The sequence below is a fragment of the Athene noctua genome, chromosome 25 (genome assembly GCF_965140245.1).
Source record: "Athene noctua chromosome 25, bAthNoc1.hap1.1, whole genome shotgun sequence".
NCBI classification, from domain to species: Eukaryota; Metazoa; Chordata; class Aves; order Strigiformes; family Strigidae; genus Athene; species Athene noctua.
Genome location: NC_134061.1, coordinates 6,202,954 through 6,217,963, shown reverse-complemented (window position 1 = coordinate 6,217,963; position 15,010 = coordinate 6,202,954). Strand labels below are relative to the sequence as shown.

Genomic DNA, 15,010 nt, shown 5'->3' with positions numbered 1-15,010 from the left:
CGGCGCGGGCAGCCCGGGGGCCTTCCGCGGCGGTGTCGGCGGCGCCGGCGGCGAGGGCAGCGCGGCGGGTGAGAGCGGGGCCGGGGCCGGGGGGCAGGCCCGGGGGTGCCGGGGAGGGGGCGGTGAAGACGGGGGGTGCTCGGCGGGCAGGGCGGGGCCCTCGGGGCGGTGCAGGGCTCCGGGGGGCGGCGGGCGGGCCTGGGGCGTCGCGCACGGTGCAGGCCGGGATCGGGGCCGGGAGTCCCGGTGCGGCGCAGTGCTGGGTGCGGGGGGTGGCTCGGGCAGATCCCTGAGTGCGTGGGGCGGAGTCTACAGCCTCCTGCGACCCCCTCCCGGCCCCCAGCATGGACACCGACCTGTACGACGAGTTTGGGAACTACATCGGGCCGGAGCTGGACTCGGACGATGACGACGACGAGTTGGGCAGAGAGTCTAAAGATCTGGATGAGGTGAGCGGTGCGGATGGGTGGAGGGGCAGCATCCTGAGGAGCTGGCACGGGCCTCGTCCTGCCCCGTAACCCCCACGGGAGCAGGGGCTGAGCACTGTGGTCGTCACAAGCTGCCGGTGATGGCTCTTCCCTGCTGGGTTCTGCTTTGCCGGTGCAATTTGACTCCTGAGGATCAGAGCGGATTTGGTTTTTAGAGGATTCTGTGTCTGTGATAAAGGGAAAGTTCCTCCTTGAATCATGGTTAGAACTGGGAGCTTCTGTAGCTCAGGCTGTATTTGGCTTTTTCTGTGTTCAGTCAGATGGAGGATCCGCAGCCAGTCAGTGAGGTCGTCAGGCCTTGAGTAACATGTGCTGGTGCTGCAGCAGTATTGCCAGGAGCTCGATTCCTCGGTGGTGGGGGCAGAGCAAGACTCCACAGACACCAGAGGGGAGTGGTGGGGGCAGGGCGGGCAGCAGAGGCTGCTGTACCACGGTGGAGAAAGCATCGTAGGGCCGGGAGAGCCCCTTCTAGTTCCTGCAGTTTGTCTGAAAGTGGCGTCTGCGTGTGCCCGGGTTGTGTTGTGCACGAGTGTGGTTCCGTTGTGGATAGGAGCAAGGGTCGGGAGTTGCTGCCTGTTGAGGTGTCTCTGCAAATCCTCTTGCTGTTCATTCTCAGCAGGAAGAGGTGTGTTGCTTACAGAGAGCACCTCTGGCAGCTGCTCTGCAGCTGGGTGTGAGGTTCCAGGGCCGCGCTGGTGGTTCCCTGGCTGGGTCCGTAGCTCTTGTTCCACGTTCGATGCCAGGCCTGTACTTTGTGGTGTGACTGGTGTTTGCAAAGCACTTTGGTGCTGGCAGCAGCTAAATGTGAGAGTTGGTTGCAGCTTGAGGATGATGACGATGATGACGATATGGGGGACCACGACGAGGACCACCCTGGGATGGAGGTGGTGCTGCATGAGGATAAGAAATACTATCCCACCGCCGAGGAAGTCTACGGGCCTGAAGTGGAGACGATAGTGCAAGAGGAAGACACGCAGCCTCTCACTGGTAAGTGGTGATGAAGTTGGGTATGGAGGGAGGGGAAGGCTCTTAATGGATCCTTGGAAAAGGGAAAATAACATTCCCCTCTGTTCTCCCCATTGTTTTTGATGTCCCTTTCGAGTTCCCTCTCAGCCCCAGGAACGTGTAGACTCTTGTTCATTTAGTGGAGTGCAGATTCTGGCACTCGGGGTTATTACAACTGCCAAACTAGCTTCTGAAAAACAGATATCAGCAGATACTGGAAAGATATTTAAGGAGAAATGAAAATGCATGTAAGTCCTCTCATCTGATCCTTCTGTACTAGAGCAGAACAGTTCAGTTGGAAGGGACCTACAACGATCATCTGGTACAACTGCTTTTATAAAGAGTGAAGGGAATCTGTCAGCTTGAAAGCTGTGGTTTTGTCTGCACAAGTCCCTGTTTCCTCTGACCGTTTCTGAGCCTGCGGGGTTCAGGGTCTCTGGTAACAGTGTTTTATTGTTCTCTCTCTTGTTTTCAGAGCCTATTATTAAACCTGTGAAAACCAAGAAATTCTCTCTGATGGAACAGACGTTACCGGTCACTGTCTATGAGATGGAGTAAGTCCTGTGTAGGGGTTTTGAGCGTATACGCTGGCCCAAGCCATCTGTGCTGTAACCCCCTCCCTTTTTGTTGTGTACAGGCAAAGGTGGGGAGGCAGCGTGGTGTGTGCTGTGTGGGGGAGGCAGCTTCTGGGGGGCATTAGCTTTGTTTCTTACTGACACCAGCAACGGAACTGAGTGCAGCCGTTTCCCAGATTTTGAACCAAAAACAAGAGGAGGAAAATACAACGCTAACCACTTTACAAGTATTTTCCCTCCACAGTATGCAGCACAGTGCATCGTTTTTCTGAAACGGGATGTAAATCTTACCCCAACAGCTGATATAAAGCTTGGTAATTGGGATCCCTTGTGGGGCAGATGTGCTGAAGGCAAGTTTTTCTAACTGGCTCAAGAAATATTCATATGGCCAGTGTGTGGCACACCTCATGTTGGGGCATTTTGGGTTGATCCCAGTGACCGTTGCCTTACTGCTGTCCCAAGTTAATTCCCATCTATGCTGGAAGAGTTTTCAGAGGGAATTTCTGTGCTGCTGGTGTATGTAGGTCAGCGTAACGCTGCAGCTGAGCTGCACTCTGCTGCTCTTGATGGTGTCTCTGGCTGTGTCCTGCAGAGCAGCCCCTGGGACACCAGAGTTGGGGAAAACCTGGAAAAAAATCCAAACGAATTTAAAAGTCGGGTTATAGTATCTCATGGAACTTTAGTGAGGCATAAAACCTGTTGTGTACTGTCTCTGATAAAAATACATAATCTTAGCATCGACATCTACATTTTGTTGATGGTGGAAGGGCTCTTTATCCCTGCGTGTGTAGTGTTTTTGCATGTTGTCTTCTATTTGACGATGAACAGATTGAGCTGCGTGAGTGTCCTGTTAGGCTCATCTTTCCATACGCCGTTTCGTGGCTAGTTTTAATAGTAGTCCTCAAGTGTAGATCCCAGAGCCAGATGCATTCCCTGTGTGCCAGACCCCCATGTGAGCAGTCCCTCTGGGTATCATCAAGGATCTTGTTATTTTCCAGCAACAGAATTTCCCTGGGGTTTGTATTCGTTGGTTACTTGGATGCCCAGGACCTTTTTGGAATGGCAGCTTCTCGAGGCTGTCCCCTGGTACTGTGTGTGCCGTGTCCATTCATGGGATCATTGAATTCCAGCTTGGAAGGGACCTCAAGGACCATGTGGTCCAACCTTTCCTGGCAAAAGCACAGCCTACGCAGTGGTAGTGGTAAGCACCCTGGTTGGACAGATTTTTGATCGAGCTCGGTACAACCCAAAGAGCCTGCTGGGTCTTATTTTTCTAGGCAGTCCGTGTTGCTCTTAGTCCATGCCCTGTACTCTTCATGATCTACCGCCTCCCTGATCCCCGTGATCCCGGATCTCTCTGCTCCTTCTGTCTGTAATGAATTGCTCTTTGTCCTGCTTGTTGATATAAATGGTTTGGATGGGGCTGAGAGAAATTCCTTGTGGGACTCAGCCAGAAACCTGCAAGCTTGGTATTGATTTCCCATTAAACCTTATTTTAAGACGGATAAGCAAGCTTTTAATCAGTATTATTATTGATTTTTGTATTTTTTAGCTCTTAATCAAAATGTTGTACGTTAAGAAGTCTACTGCATCAGTGAAAATTAAATCTTTTTAAACAGGAGATTATTTGACAGCACTTATCTTCTGCAGGCCCGTAGCAATGGATACGTGTTTTATAGCCTCCCATTACTGTTTAGGGAAGTTGGTAATTTAGGACCTCAGTTATATTCTGGCCAGGTTCCATGCAGAAGGGATCGGGCCATCATTACCCAGCTCAGTTGCTGATTCTAAAACCATGTAAATTCCATTGCTGTTTCCTTGAGGCCCTGGGAACATCACTGTTTTAAGACCTGAAAATCAGAATTAATGGTCTGCGGGTCCCCATGGCCGCCTCTTCAAACTGTGTGGGGTGTGTGTTATCCAGCTCTGTGATTTACTTGAGTGCCTGCCACTATTTGAGTGGAAGGATTTCATCGTCTGAGTACATGGATGTGACTTTTGCTCTAATACTGACTAGAAGAGAAGAAAAATATTCAATAATATTCCATCGCTGGCAGTTTTACCAGCTCCGTATTCTCCCACCCACTGCCATCTGTCTAGGACTCCAACTCTCTTGTCCTCCCCATCTGGAAAGTGGGATTCTTCCTCCGCAGGGCATTGGCAGAATGAGAGTTTGGAGAGGATTCAGGGGGCACCTTGGATAGACAGTGTAACTGAAACGGCACCTACTTTTCTTAGGCACAGCAGAAGCCTCCAACAGTCTTTTGTGTTTCGTTCCTGCAGTTTCCTGGCAGATCTGATGGACAACTCGGAGCTAATTCGAAATGTGACTCTGTGTGGGCACCTTCACCACGGCAAGGTAGTGTGAATATCCCACATCTATCGGGTAGTAGTAATGATCTGTTTGTTGCCTCCTTTTACCGTTGCTCCTGAGCCCTCGACCTCTCCAGCAGCAGTCTCTTTCTGCTCCTCTTGCTAATGCTTATTTGTGGGTTTTCTTTCAGCCACGTGGAAAGAATAACGTGCCCAACGTTCTCTGTACTGCTACTGGAGGGATGGGATTGTATTTGTCTTTCTCTGTCTGAACGTAGTCCCTTCCTTTCTCTTGTGCTCTGATGTTTTTCAGACTTGTTTTGTTGACTGCCTGATAGAACAGACACACCCAGAAATCCGGAAGCGCTACGACCAGGACGTAAGTGAGCTTTTGGAGTATTCTGCCCTGGGGAACGTGGGTTGGATTTTACACTTGGAGCGTGACTGTACGTGTGGAAAATGCAGTTTTAGTGATTAGAACGTAGGATTGGAAATCCAGAGCTCAGTCCTGATTCTGTCTCTGTCATTCACCTGCCACCTGAACCATCTGTAAAGAGTTATGGTGTCCTGCTTCAAACTTAATATTTGATACCAAATGTGACATTCTGACTCTTGTTTTGTCTTTCAGCTTTGTTACACTGATATATTGTTCACTGAGCAAGAGGTGAGTGAGTCTTGTAGAACACACAGTGATTTTTATCCAGCTATCTCATGCTTTACTCACAGTTACTTACTGTAGGCAGTTTCCTGTTCCATTTTAACATCTTTTTGTGCCTTCTGCATTTTGACCTGTTGGAGCGGGTTCAAAGGAGGCCACAAAGATGGTCAGGGGGCCGGAGCACCTCTCCTGTGAGGAGGGGCTGAGAGAGTTGGGGGGTTCAGCTGGAGAAGAGAAGGCTCCGGGGAGACCTTAGAGCGGCCCCCCAGGGCTGAAAGGGGCTGCGGGAAAGGGGGGAGGGACTCTTGATCCAGAGGTGTAAGGACAGGATGAGGGGTAAGTTTTAAACTGACAGAGGGCAGATTTAGATAAGATCTAAGGAAGAAATTCTCCCCTGGGAGGGGGGTGAGGCCCTGGCACAGGCTGCCCAGAGCAGCTGTGGCTGCCCCCTCCCTGGCAGGGTTCAAGGCCAGGTTGGACGGGGCTTTGGGCAACCTGGGCTAGTGGAAGGTGTCCCTGCCCGGGGCAGGGGGTGGCACTGGATGGGCTTTAAGGTCCCTTCCAACCCAAACCAGTCTGTGATTCTGTGATAGTTTTTTTATCAATAAAATGATCTGCTCCTCTTGTTTCCCTCAGTAAGATCCTTGGTCCAACGTTCTTCCATTTCCTGCAACCCTCATGTCCATGTTTGATTTTATTTAGCTGAGATGATAACCTGCGTCATGATGAAAATCTGCACCACAGTTATTCCAGCATATGAGTAACTCCTGTTTCCTTTGAGGGAAAGAAGTGGAAGGGTTTTGCAGTAATGATGGATGGGGAGAAAAACTGATTTCAGAATGAACATATTTGTCCTCTGTTTCCTTTGATGGGAACTCTTAGCTGGGAGCTCTGACTCCTTGTGGTTGGGTGGGAATGGGAATCTGATTTTGTCCTACTCGTTAAATATTGTCGTGACCAGAACAGTCCTGTGAAGTGTTTCTTTCTCTTCATCTTAATGCTCTACTCTATACTCTGGGTGATCAAACCTTCTGCTTTGAGGTATAACTTGAGAGTAGCAGAAGGGCAAAGGCACAGAAGAACACGTGTCTTCTGTCTCGGGTGTTGCAGTTCCTCAGGTGAGACGAGGCGTGGATTGTGCAGTGGGAGCTCACCAGTCTGAGCCAGTATGGATGGAGGAGCTGAGCTGGATACTGCAGCAATCTGAGGTTGTTACTCCCTCCCTGGGAGTAACAGGATGTCCTGAGTGGATGTTTACTTCTTTCCGTCTTCCTCATTTTTCTTTGGTCACCTTGCTGAAGTATTTTTGTTGTAACTGATAATGCTGGTTTCCTGTCTTTCAGAGGGGAGTAGGCATCAAGAGCACACCAGTGACTATTGTTCTGCCCGACACCAAAGGAAAGTCTTTTCTGTTCAACATCATTGACACTCCAGGTGATTGTGTAATCCTGAAAATCCTGTTTTGGGATGCACTTAGCTGAAGGCAGGGTGATGTGTGGGGCAGATCTGTGACCGTGTGAACCAAGATTTCTCTCATTAACCAACCTCTGTGTTCTCTGGCTGGTGCTGCTGGCAGGAGCAGAGCAGTACAAGCACATGCAGTGATGGTTAATGAGGGCATTCAGAGAGCTTTGGTGTTGGATTGCAGGGGATTGGGTAGCATTGGCTCTCAGAAAAACAAAGAATCTACCCCCTGAAACCGCACTGATTCATCTGGAAATGGCACCCAGGTGCATGCAGCCCTGGGAAGTTTTCTTGTGCAAAAACGCTTGTTTTGTTTTGTGGGTTTTGTAGACGATTCCAGCCTAGTCCTGAGCCTTTAGCTAAATTCTTTCTTCTGAAATCACTTCCAGAAGTAACAACTCTGCAGCTGGCTTCTAGTCAGGCTTGTGTTTCTGATTAGGAGGCCTAATTACGGGCTAATGGGGCTGCAGATGTGTTTCACTCAGGTGTATGAGGAGCACATGTAGAATTGGATTTTCCAGGTAACACCTTGCCCAGTGGGGGCCGTGCTTTTCTCAAATGCTGTTGCCCCACCGTGAGACTCTAAGCAAGTTCCCTCAAGCCTCTGACAAGCTTCTGTGAGGGGAGCATAATCACAGATCAACTTGTTGTAAGAAACTAAGGCCAAACTTTAGGAACGAGGGTCTTGGGACACATCTGTTGAGTTACAGCGCGAGATGAGGGAGGTTAGAGCGCAGGAGGAGGCTGGAGGGAGAGGCATCTGTTGTTCTTTGGTGAGAAGTAATCTTCCTCCTTTTCCTGAAGTACTTGCACAGAGCTGTGAGAAAAACAGTAACAAATGTGAGGAAAAGTGCCTGTTAAATGAGTTGTTGTTGTGTTTATTCTCAAAAAATAGCATTAAAGCTGAAGCAGATCCCTCTGCGGAGCTCTGGCAGCTGCTCCCGGGTCCCTGTCTGAGGAGGAAGCCGTCTGTGTTCTGCCTCGCTGCTGCGGAGCAGGGGACGGCTTTCCACCCTCTGTGCTGCTGGTGTCAGGGCTGACTCTGGTTCTCAGCACCATTTTGTGTTGTCAGTTTTTCTGACGAGGTGACAGCTGGCCTTCATATTTCGGATGGCGTTGTACTTTTCACTGATGCAGCCGAGGGGGTGAGTGCCACGTTCTCTCTCCTAGGGGTTAACTTCAAAACCTCTTCCTCTGGAGGGTTTGATCCTGCCTGAAGTGAAGGCCTGGCCCTCAGCTTTGCGGGGTGAAGGATTTTTGAAGGACAGGTGGGGAAGTGAGAGTGTTTTCCAGGCAAAACAGGGAGTCAGGCCTCTGGCTTGTGTGTCCAGGGCTGACGTGATGCGTGTGCCCTGTGGGCTGATTATCTAACTTGTTTGCCTCTCCATCCTCATGGTACCTAAAATTGAGCAGGTTATGTATATCCGAGATGTCCCTGGGGTAGGATTTAGGAATTCAGTTGGGTCAGCACCTACTTCTAAATTTCAGGAGGATTAGCTGATGGCTGAGCTGAGGCTTTCCTACAGAGTTGCAGCCCTGTGCGTAAGGGTCGTTGGTTTGTCTGTCACGCCCCAGAGAGCATTTTGTGGAGGGCTTTCACCGGGGGTGTTTGTGCTCGTGATTCCCTGCAGGTGATGCTGAACACGGAGAGGCTGATCAAGCACGCGGTGCAGGAAAGGCTGGCAGTGACTGTGTGCATCAACAAGATAGACCGACTGATCCTGGAGCTGAAACTGCCCCCTACAGATGCTTATTACAAACTCAGACATATCGTGGATGAAGTTAACGGTCTGATCAGGTATTGGGGCGATGTGTCGTTGGTGCTCGCTGTCCCTGCTCTATTTCGGGTGCTTCCCTCTGTGAGCCCTGTGGATGCCTAAAAACTAATGAGTTTGTTTCTTGATAGAAAATGGGGTGGGAAGAACTGCTGGGAATTCATCTCAGCAATATATTGAGTTAGGCAGGCTTGACTCTTCCTGACACGTTTCATGGGATCAGCTCTTTTTTTCCCCATTAAAAAGTGGGGAAAGTGGCTGTATGACCAGAGCAGGGAACTTCTGTGCTCCCAGATGTCTCAAATGTGCTGAAATTGTCCGGGCTGTATCCCAAATTACAGGTTGAGATGTCTCAAAGCTCTAAAACACCTGTTAAAAAACCAATGGGAACTCGTCCCAACCCCTGAGCAGAGACTCTGGTGCTGGTGGGGTCAAATCTCCCTGCAAGACCCTGCTCAGAGAAGGGAGGGACATCTTCTCCAGCTTTCACAGCAGCAGTGCATTGTTTCTGTGGGTTCTTCTGCATCCAGGTGATCTTCTTAACAGCATTCTGCCCTTGGAGTGGGTGTGAATTTGCACACAAGCTCCCCTGCCTGTCTCTGTTCAGTTGCTGCAGGCAGCTTGGAGCAGGGTAGTTTCTCCTGTCCAGCATGCTTGTGAGTCCGTTAGAACTGTTTCAGTTCAGTTCTATCCCTCCTACATTATTTGCCTTGTATTATCTTTTCCCTTTGCTTAGTTGACCAACTTTGCTGCCTTTTTTTAGGGGAGGAAAAACTCTACCTGACAAAAAATACAAAGCACTTGTGCTGATTAACTTTAGTTCTAGATCTTGAAATATTTCTTTGCAGACTGATGCTTTACAGTTAGTAGTCATAAAATGATTCTGACCCTGAAACGTTGATGGCAAGCACGCTGCAGCCCGTTTTAAGATGCTATTTGGCAATCACTTGCCTATCACATACTGCTGTTTGGTGTGGGAAGTAGATTTAAGTGTCTTCTGTGGTTCATAGCACTGATTTTATTTTTTTTTCTTGTCTCTACAAACTGTCTCCTCTCAGCATGTATTCCACCGATGAGAACCTCGTTCTGTCTCCCCTTCTGGGGAACGTGTGTTTCTCCAGTTCACAGTACAGCATCTGCTTCACGCTGGGATCTTTTGCAAAGATTTATGCAGACACATATGGTGAGGATTATCCAGAAACCTTGTACACTTTAACATCTCATTTCCTAACCTTTTTTGTTGAGGCTTTCTGAGCCGTTCAGCTTTGCCTTTCACTGCACATGTATGGGCAGTGTGCGTGTTCTTGAACTTCAGGGCGCTGAGAGGTGCTGCAGCCCTGGGCCCTGGGTCGTAAAGAGCAAAAAGAGTTCTGACTTGTTTTTAGCTAGATAGTCTCTCCTGATAAATGTTTATTGAGCCAGAAGCCAACATGTGATACGTACGCTTAATCAGAAAAACCAAGTCCTGCTGTGGCAGTTGAAGGCAAGTGTATGTGTTGTGCTTTGCCTCCTTATCACAACAGCTCAGGAGCGAAGCAGTTAAGTTCTGCCTGTCTTTTTGCGAGTCTCCAGAGTCTGAGACTCAGCTGCAGCCAGGCACGAGCTTGGCCCACAAGGTTTTGCACTCTTGCCCTCTTTCTTTTTTAAGAAAGTGCCTTTTCCTGCCTTTGATTTAATTTTCTGTTCCCCAGGTGCCCGCTCAAGGCAATCTGCCACTTGTACAAGCGGGCCTTTTGCTGGCATTAGCCAGCTGTACAGCCAAGGCTTTTGAAGTCTCACGCTGGGGAGTTGGGGGTGATCTGTAGGAGCCGTGAGCAGGGGAGGAAGGATGTAAAGCAGCTGGCCCGGCTCTTGCAGAGAAGTTAGCCAGAGGGAGGGTGAAGTTGTAGAGGTCAGGGACTGAGGTGTCAGACTGTCGTGCGTCCTGGTGAGTTTGGAGAAATAAATGAGCTGCCTGGGCGTCCCAGCGTTAACTTTGTGCCTCTAGGCTGATCCCCCTTCTTCGGGGGAGCGCTGCAGATGCAGGCAGGGGTGGTGGGAGATGTCATCCACGTGGGGCAGACACGAGCTGAGCGGTACTTGGAGTCGGTAATACTCGATTGTGGCCACCAGGGATTTTATGTGCAGCCACCGTACTTCAACTAACATGAGTTATAGTAGTTTAACTGTCAAAACCGCAGCCACCGTGAAATTTCTTATGCTTGCACATCTGCCCACAGCAAAAGCTTGTTTGGAAACTACTGTAAATTATCACCGCTGCCTTATTATTTGTAAATTCACCGTGACAGCCAAGCACTCCACCGTTCCTTCGGCACTTGGGTGTGTGGCTGTGCTCTTAGTGCATCAGCTGAAAAAGAGAAAAGAACCTGGAGATGTTCAGCAAGGCAGAAAATGCTTGCGATCAGCCTGCGGGGTGTGAGCCATCCCAGTACCTTGGCACTACAGCGTCAGGTTGCAGCGTTAACGTTTGGAGAAGGCAGCAGATGTAACTGAGTTCCTGCAGCGTGGCGTCTGGCAGGGCAGCTCTTCTCCGCTTTAACCTTGTGTGTAATTGAGGGAGTTGAAATGTCCCTGAGAAGCAAGTCTGTGACCCCACAGTGTACCTGGGCTGCTGGTGTCGTCCTCAGCGGACTGTTTCCTGCCCCCTCTCTGCCTGCTCTCCCCAGGTCAGGGCTTAACCATTCCAAATTGGGACCAAGCATCGATCTATTAAATCTTCAGGGTTGTTTTAAAGCCAAAACCTAAAGATTTTCAAGGTGAGATAAATGCAGTGACTCTGAGAGACTTTTGTCATTTTGCTTTTTCCCTGTAGGAGATATCAATTATCAGGAGTTTGCGAAGCGGCTGTGGGGTGACATCTACTTCAACCCGAAGACGTAAGAAGCCTGTTTAAACATCTGTTTAGGTTGTTCTCTCTTTTTGCTGTAAAATGTGGACTGGCTGACCACCCGAGGTCCCTTCCAACCTGAGTTGTCCCGTGATGGGCTCGTATCTGGGAGGGGTTGGGTCAGGCCTCCTGCTTGGTGTGAATTCGTGTGGTCCATCCCGAATCCCACAGCAGGGACAGAGCCTCCTCTGGCCTTCGCGTGGAGTCGGCACGACTCCTGTGTGACAGCTTCCCGGAGGCTTGGGAGGGAGAAGGAGATAACCTGGGAAGAGCAGAGGCTGTGTTTGCCGTCGGGGTGCTTGCAGGCTGCAGATGCTCTTCATGTCTCTTCTTTGGTCTCCCATAGCCGCAAGTTCACCAAAAAGGCCCCAACGAGCAGTTCCCAGCGCAGTTTCGTGGAGTTCATTCTGGAGCCCCTGTACAAGATCTTGGCTCAGGTATGTGGGGGTTCATTCTCCTTCCCACAGTTGCAGGTAGGAGCAGCCAAGGGCTGAACACTACCCGGTGGTGTCTGGTGCCTGTGGGACTCGCCTGTCCCATCCTGCGGTGGGATCTCCACAGACGGTGAGCCACTGCTTAACAGCTGCTCCTTGCAAATCTAGCCCTCTGTTTGCACAGTTAATAGAACTGCCTTTGCTCTTTCTAGTGTGCTCTAACATCAGCCAAGGGATAATGTGAAGCAGCCGCCAGTTCTCCTTTGAGCTCTAAACCAGAGCAGGTCAAGAGCCCTGAGGGCGATGGCTGGTGTGTGGAGCTGCACCTGGGAGTTACTGGCCTGGACCCCACAGCAAAGCTGAGAGTGGTGCTGCTTGTCTTGCAGGTGGTGGGGGACGTGGACACGACCCTGCCCAGGACACTGGATGAACTTGGCATCCACCTGACCAACGAGGAATTGAAACTGAACATTCGGCCTCTCCTGCGGCTTGTCTGCAAGAAGTTCTTTGGGGAATTCACAGGTAAATGTTGTTTGTCTTCCCCTCCGTGGTTTTCGCAGTACCCCGGTCTGACATGAGCAGAGTTAAGGGCTGTATTAGAGCCATGGAGTGCTCACTTGCACAGCTCCCTTCTCAGCTTTCCAGATATAAAATACTAAACCTTTTGCCCAATGGACAGCTGGAGACATGGCTCGCATCTTCCCCATTGCTGTGGGGGTGCTGCAGTAGGAATGGCTTTGCCCCGTGTTTATTGGAGCCTGTTTCTTTCCTCTGCACTGCTTAATCCTGTTCTCATGAAGTATTACTCTTCCAGGCTTTGTGGACATGTGTGTGCAGCATATCCCCTCCCCAAAGGTGGGAGCCAAGACGAAAATCGAGCACACCTACACTGGTGGCGTCGACTCTGACCTCGGGGAGGCCATGAGTGAATGTGACCCTGACGTAAGGAAACTCTTCTGCTTGGCTCTGAGTGTCCAGAAGCGGGCAAATACGCTCCTCTCGCTGCCTTGACAGGGCAGCTGCCTCCTAGACAGCCATCTGCACAGATTTGACTTCTAGCATTTTGAAAGCTCTCATCCGATACTGAAACAAATCTCTTCACTTGGAGAAACTTGAGCTGCCTGCCAGGGCAGCCCTTGAGAGAGAGAATTGTTTGACAGTGTTCGGGGAGGAACAGGACTAGGTCAGGACTTCAGAGCACGTGGGAACTGCAGGGTGATTTTGTGTCCTTTTGCTGCCTTTTTGTCCCTTTCCCTTGAAGTTTGTTTCTCTCTCCAAAGTCTGAGAAAGCTGATCTGAACTGTGCTGATAAAAATAACCCCACGTTAGTTAGTCAGCACCTTTCCTATCAAAGCCTTGCAAAAACCTTCCTCCTCCAACAGCTTGTACTGAGCTGTCATTCAGAGCTGTCTAGAGCCACCAACGCCAGCCAGCAGCTAGTGAGGAATTTGCCTGTGACTTTTGCTCTGATGTCTGGAGAGAAAACGAATCTCTTCTGGTAACGGGTTGTGATTACCCACCTAATACTATACAGTGGTGACTGTCACCAGCTCACCGGTTGTGGAGTGACGTGAGAGCTGTGATCCCTGGAGGCTCGGGTCCTCTGCCCTGAGCTGCTTTGCAGGCCAGCAGGTGACATTTCCTCTCCTGGTCTTGTCCCAGCCACGATTTACTGCTCCCCAAGAGGAGGGAGAGAAGCTCCAGAAGAGTCCAGCAAAGTCGTTCCAGGGGTCTCCGTACAGGGCAGGGAGATGTAAGGCTTTCAGGGAAAGGAAATGAAGGGCTTGGCAAGTCAACAGAAGTATTTCTAAATTCCAGCCTGTCAATCCCTTTGTATCCACGAGTCCTGCCAGGTCGGTGTTTCTCGACTGTATTTTGAAAGAGGTTTATTTCCCTTTCCTGGAAAGGGTCCGCTGATGTGTCACACCACGAAAATGTACAGCACGGACGACGGCGTTCAGTTCCACGCCTTTGGCAGAGTGCTCAGCGGGACCATCCACGCTGGGCAGCCAGCTCTTGCAGCGGGAGCCCCGGCCCTGCCTGCGCGGGCCGGGAATTTTCCGCGGCAGCGGCTCTTCCCTGGGAACGGGGGCTGTGCGCGGCCGGACCCTGACCCCCGGCCCCTTCCGAGCGGCTGGAATTTCCCCCGCTGCCAGCAGTGGCCCTTTGTCGGGTGCGGGGTGCCCAGGGGCCGCGCCCACCCGGGCTGTGGAGCGGGTAAACTGAGGCCCGCCGGCACGCGGAACCGCTCCCGAGGGCAGCGGGTGCTGGGGTCTCCGTCCTTGGCACGAGTTCATCGGGGCTCAGCACCGGGACGTGCCGAGGGGGCAAATACCCCCATCTGCGGGGGGCACCAGCAGTGAGTGGGGCTGTGCTGACCCCTCCGTCGTCCCCGTCTCTCCCCAGCCCCCGGGACTGGGCACGGGCTCCCCGTGTCCCTGTCCCCATCGCGCTCCCGGCGTCCCCATCCCCCGTTCTGCTCCCCGGGCCCTCAGACTTGTCCTGCTCCCCGTATTCCCACCCCCTTCCCACTGTCCCTGTCCCCATCCCGCTCCCCGGGCCCCCGTCCTGATGTCCCCACCCCACTCTGCTTTCCGTGTCCCTGTCCCCGCCCCTGTCCCTGTCCTGCTCCCACTGTCCGTGTGTCCCCCCCCCGCTCTCAGTCTCCGTCCCCGTCCTGTTCCGGAGGGGACCCAGCTCCGCCGCTCCCCGCGGCCATCGCAGGTGTCACCGCACGTGTCCCTCTGGCCCAGCCCCCTCCGCACGGGGGCTCCCCGGGCCGTTCCCCCCCCGATTCCAGGGCCCCACGCGTGACCCCGCCCGTGTAACCGCCCCCCCCAGCCCCCGTCCCCGCCGGCACGGGCCGCCCGCCTTTGCGCATGCGCCCCCCGCCCGGGCCCGGCGGCCCCGCCGCGGCGGCGCGTGTGGGGAGGGGGCGGCCCCGAGCGGGAGCGGGGCCGAGGCGGCCGCGGGCGCTGAGCGGACCGGGCCGCGGCGGGCTGGGGAGAGACGGGCCCCTGGCGGCGCGGAGCGAATGCGCAGGCTGCTCCGCGTCCGTCCTCCTCCCTCCGGTCGGCGGCAAAAGCTCCTCACGAGTGCGGTCCTGAGGATTAACGCTGAGGCGGAGAGGTCTGGCTGCAGGGATTTCCCGTGTGTCGGTGCAGCTGGGACCCGCCGTGGCCCGGGGCTTCCGACCAGGCTGCGGCCGAGGAGGCGGCGAGGTGAGGGGCTGAGGGCGCGGAGCAGAAGCCCAGGTGAGCTGGGGTGGGTGCTGTGCTGCGAGCAGGCTGCTGCTCCGGGCCGGCTCTGCCGGCGGGGGGCTCTGCCCTGGGAGTGTTTCTGTGGCTCCTTGTAAGCAAACGATCCCTTTGCCGTGTATCTCTTGAGAAGCGGTACCTTGGCTGACGTTTC

The 15,010-nt window shown here is 52.5% G+C and overlaps 1 protein-coding gene across 1 annotated transcript; it reads left to right on the top strand.

Annotated features, from left to right (window-relative positions):
- The first annotated feature begins 19 nt into the window (after positions 1 to 19).
- LOC141970283 (116 kDa U5 small nuclear ribonucleoprotein component-like) lies at positions 20 to 14,399 on the top strand. The gene is made up of 16 exons (XM_074926742.1): positions 20 to 68; positions 344 to 449; positions 1,310 to 1,475; positions 1,969 to 2,047; positions 4,352 to 4,427; positions 4,695 to 4,760; positions 5,010 to 5,045; positions 6,383 to 6,479; positions 7,557 to 7,648; positions 8,135 to 8,301; positions 9,337 to 9,461; positions 11,091 to 11,154; positions 11,512 to 11,602; positions 11,986 to 12,121; positions 12,414 to 12,541; positions 13,507 to 14,399. The coding sequence occupies exons 2-16, from the start codon at positions 345 to 347 to the stop codon at positions 13,960 to 13,962; spliced, it is 1,884 nt and encodes a 627-aa protein (XP_074782843.1). The 5' UTR covers positions 20 to 68; position 344; the 3' UTR covers positions 13,963 to 14,399.
- Positions 14,400 to 15,010: the final 611 nt, after the last annotated feature.

Excerpts from the sequence above, each read along its gene's own strand:
- LOC141970283 (XM_074926742.1), top strand. The coding sequence starts at position 345 with ATGGACACCGACCTGTACGACGAGTTTGGGAACTACATCGGGCCGGAG. Across the intron at positions 4,761-5,009 it reads GGAAGCGCTACGACCAGGAC|CTTTGTTACACTGATATATT; the intron begins GTAAGTGAGCTT and ends TTTGTCTTTCAG. Across the intron at positions 12,542-13,506 it reads TGAGTGAATGTGACCCTGAC|GGTCCGCTGATGTGTCACAC; the intron begins GTAAGGAAACTC and ends TTTCCTGGAAAG.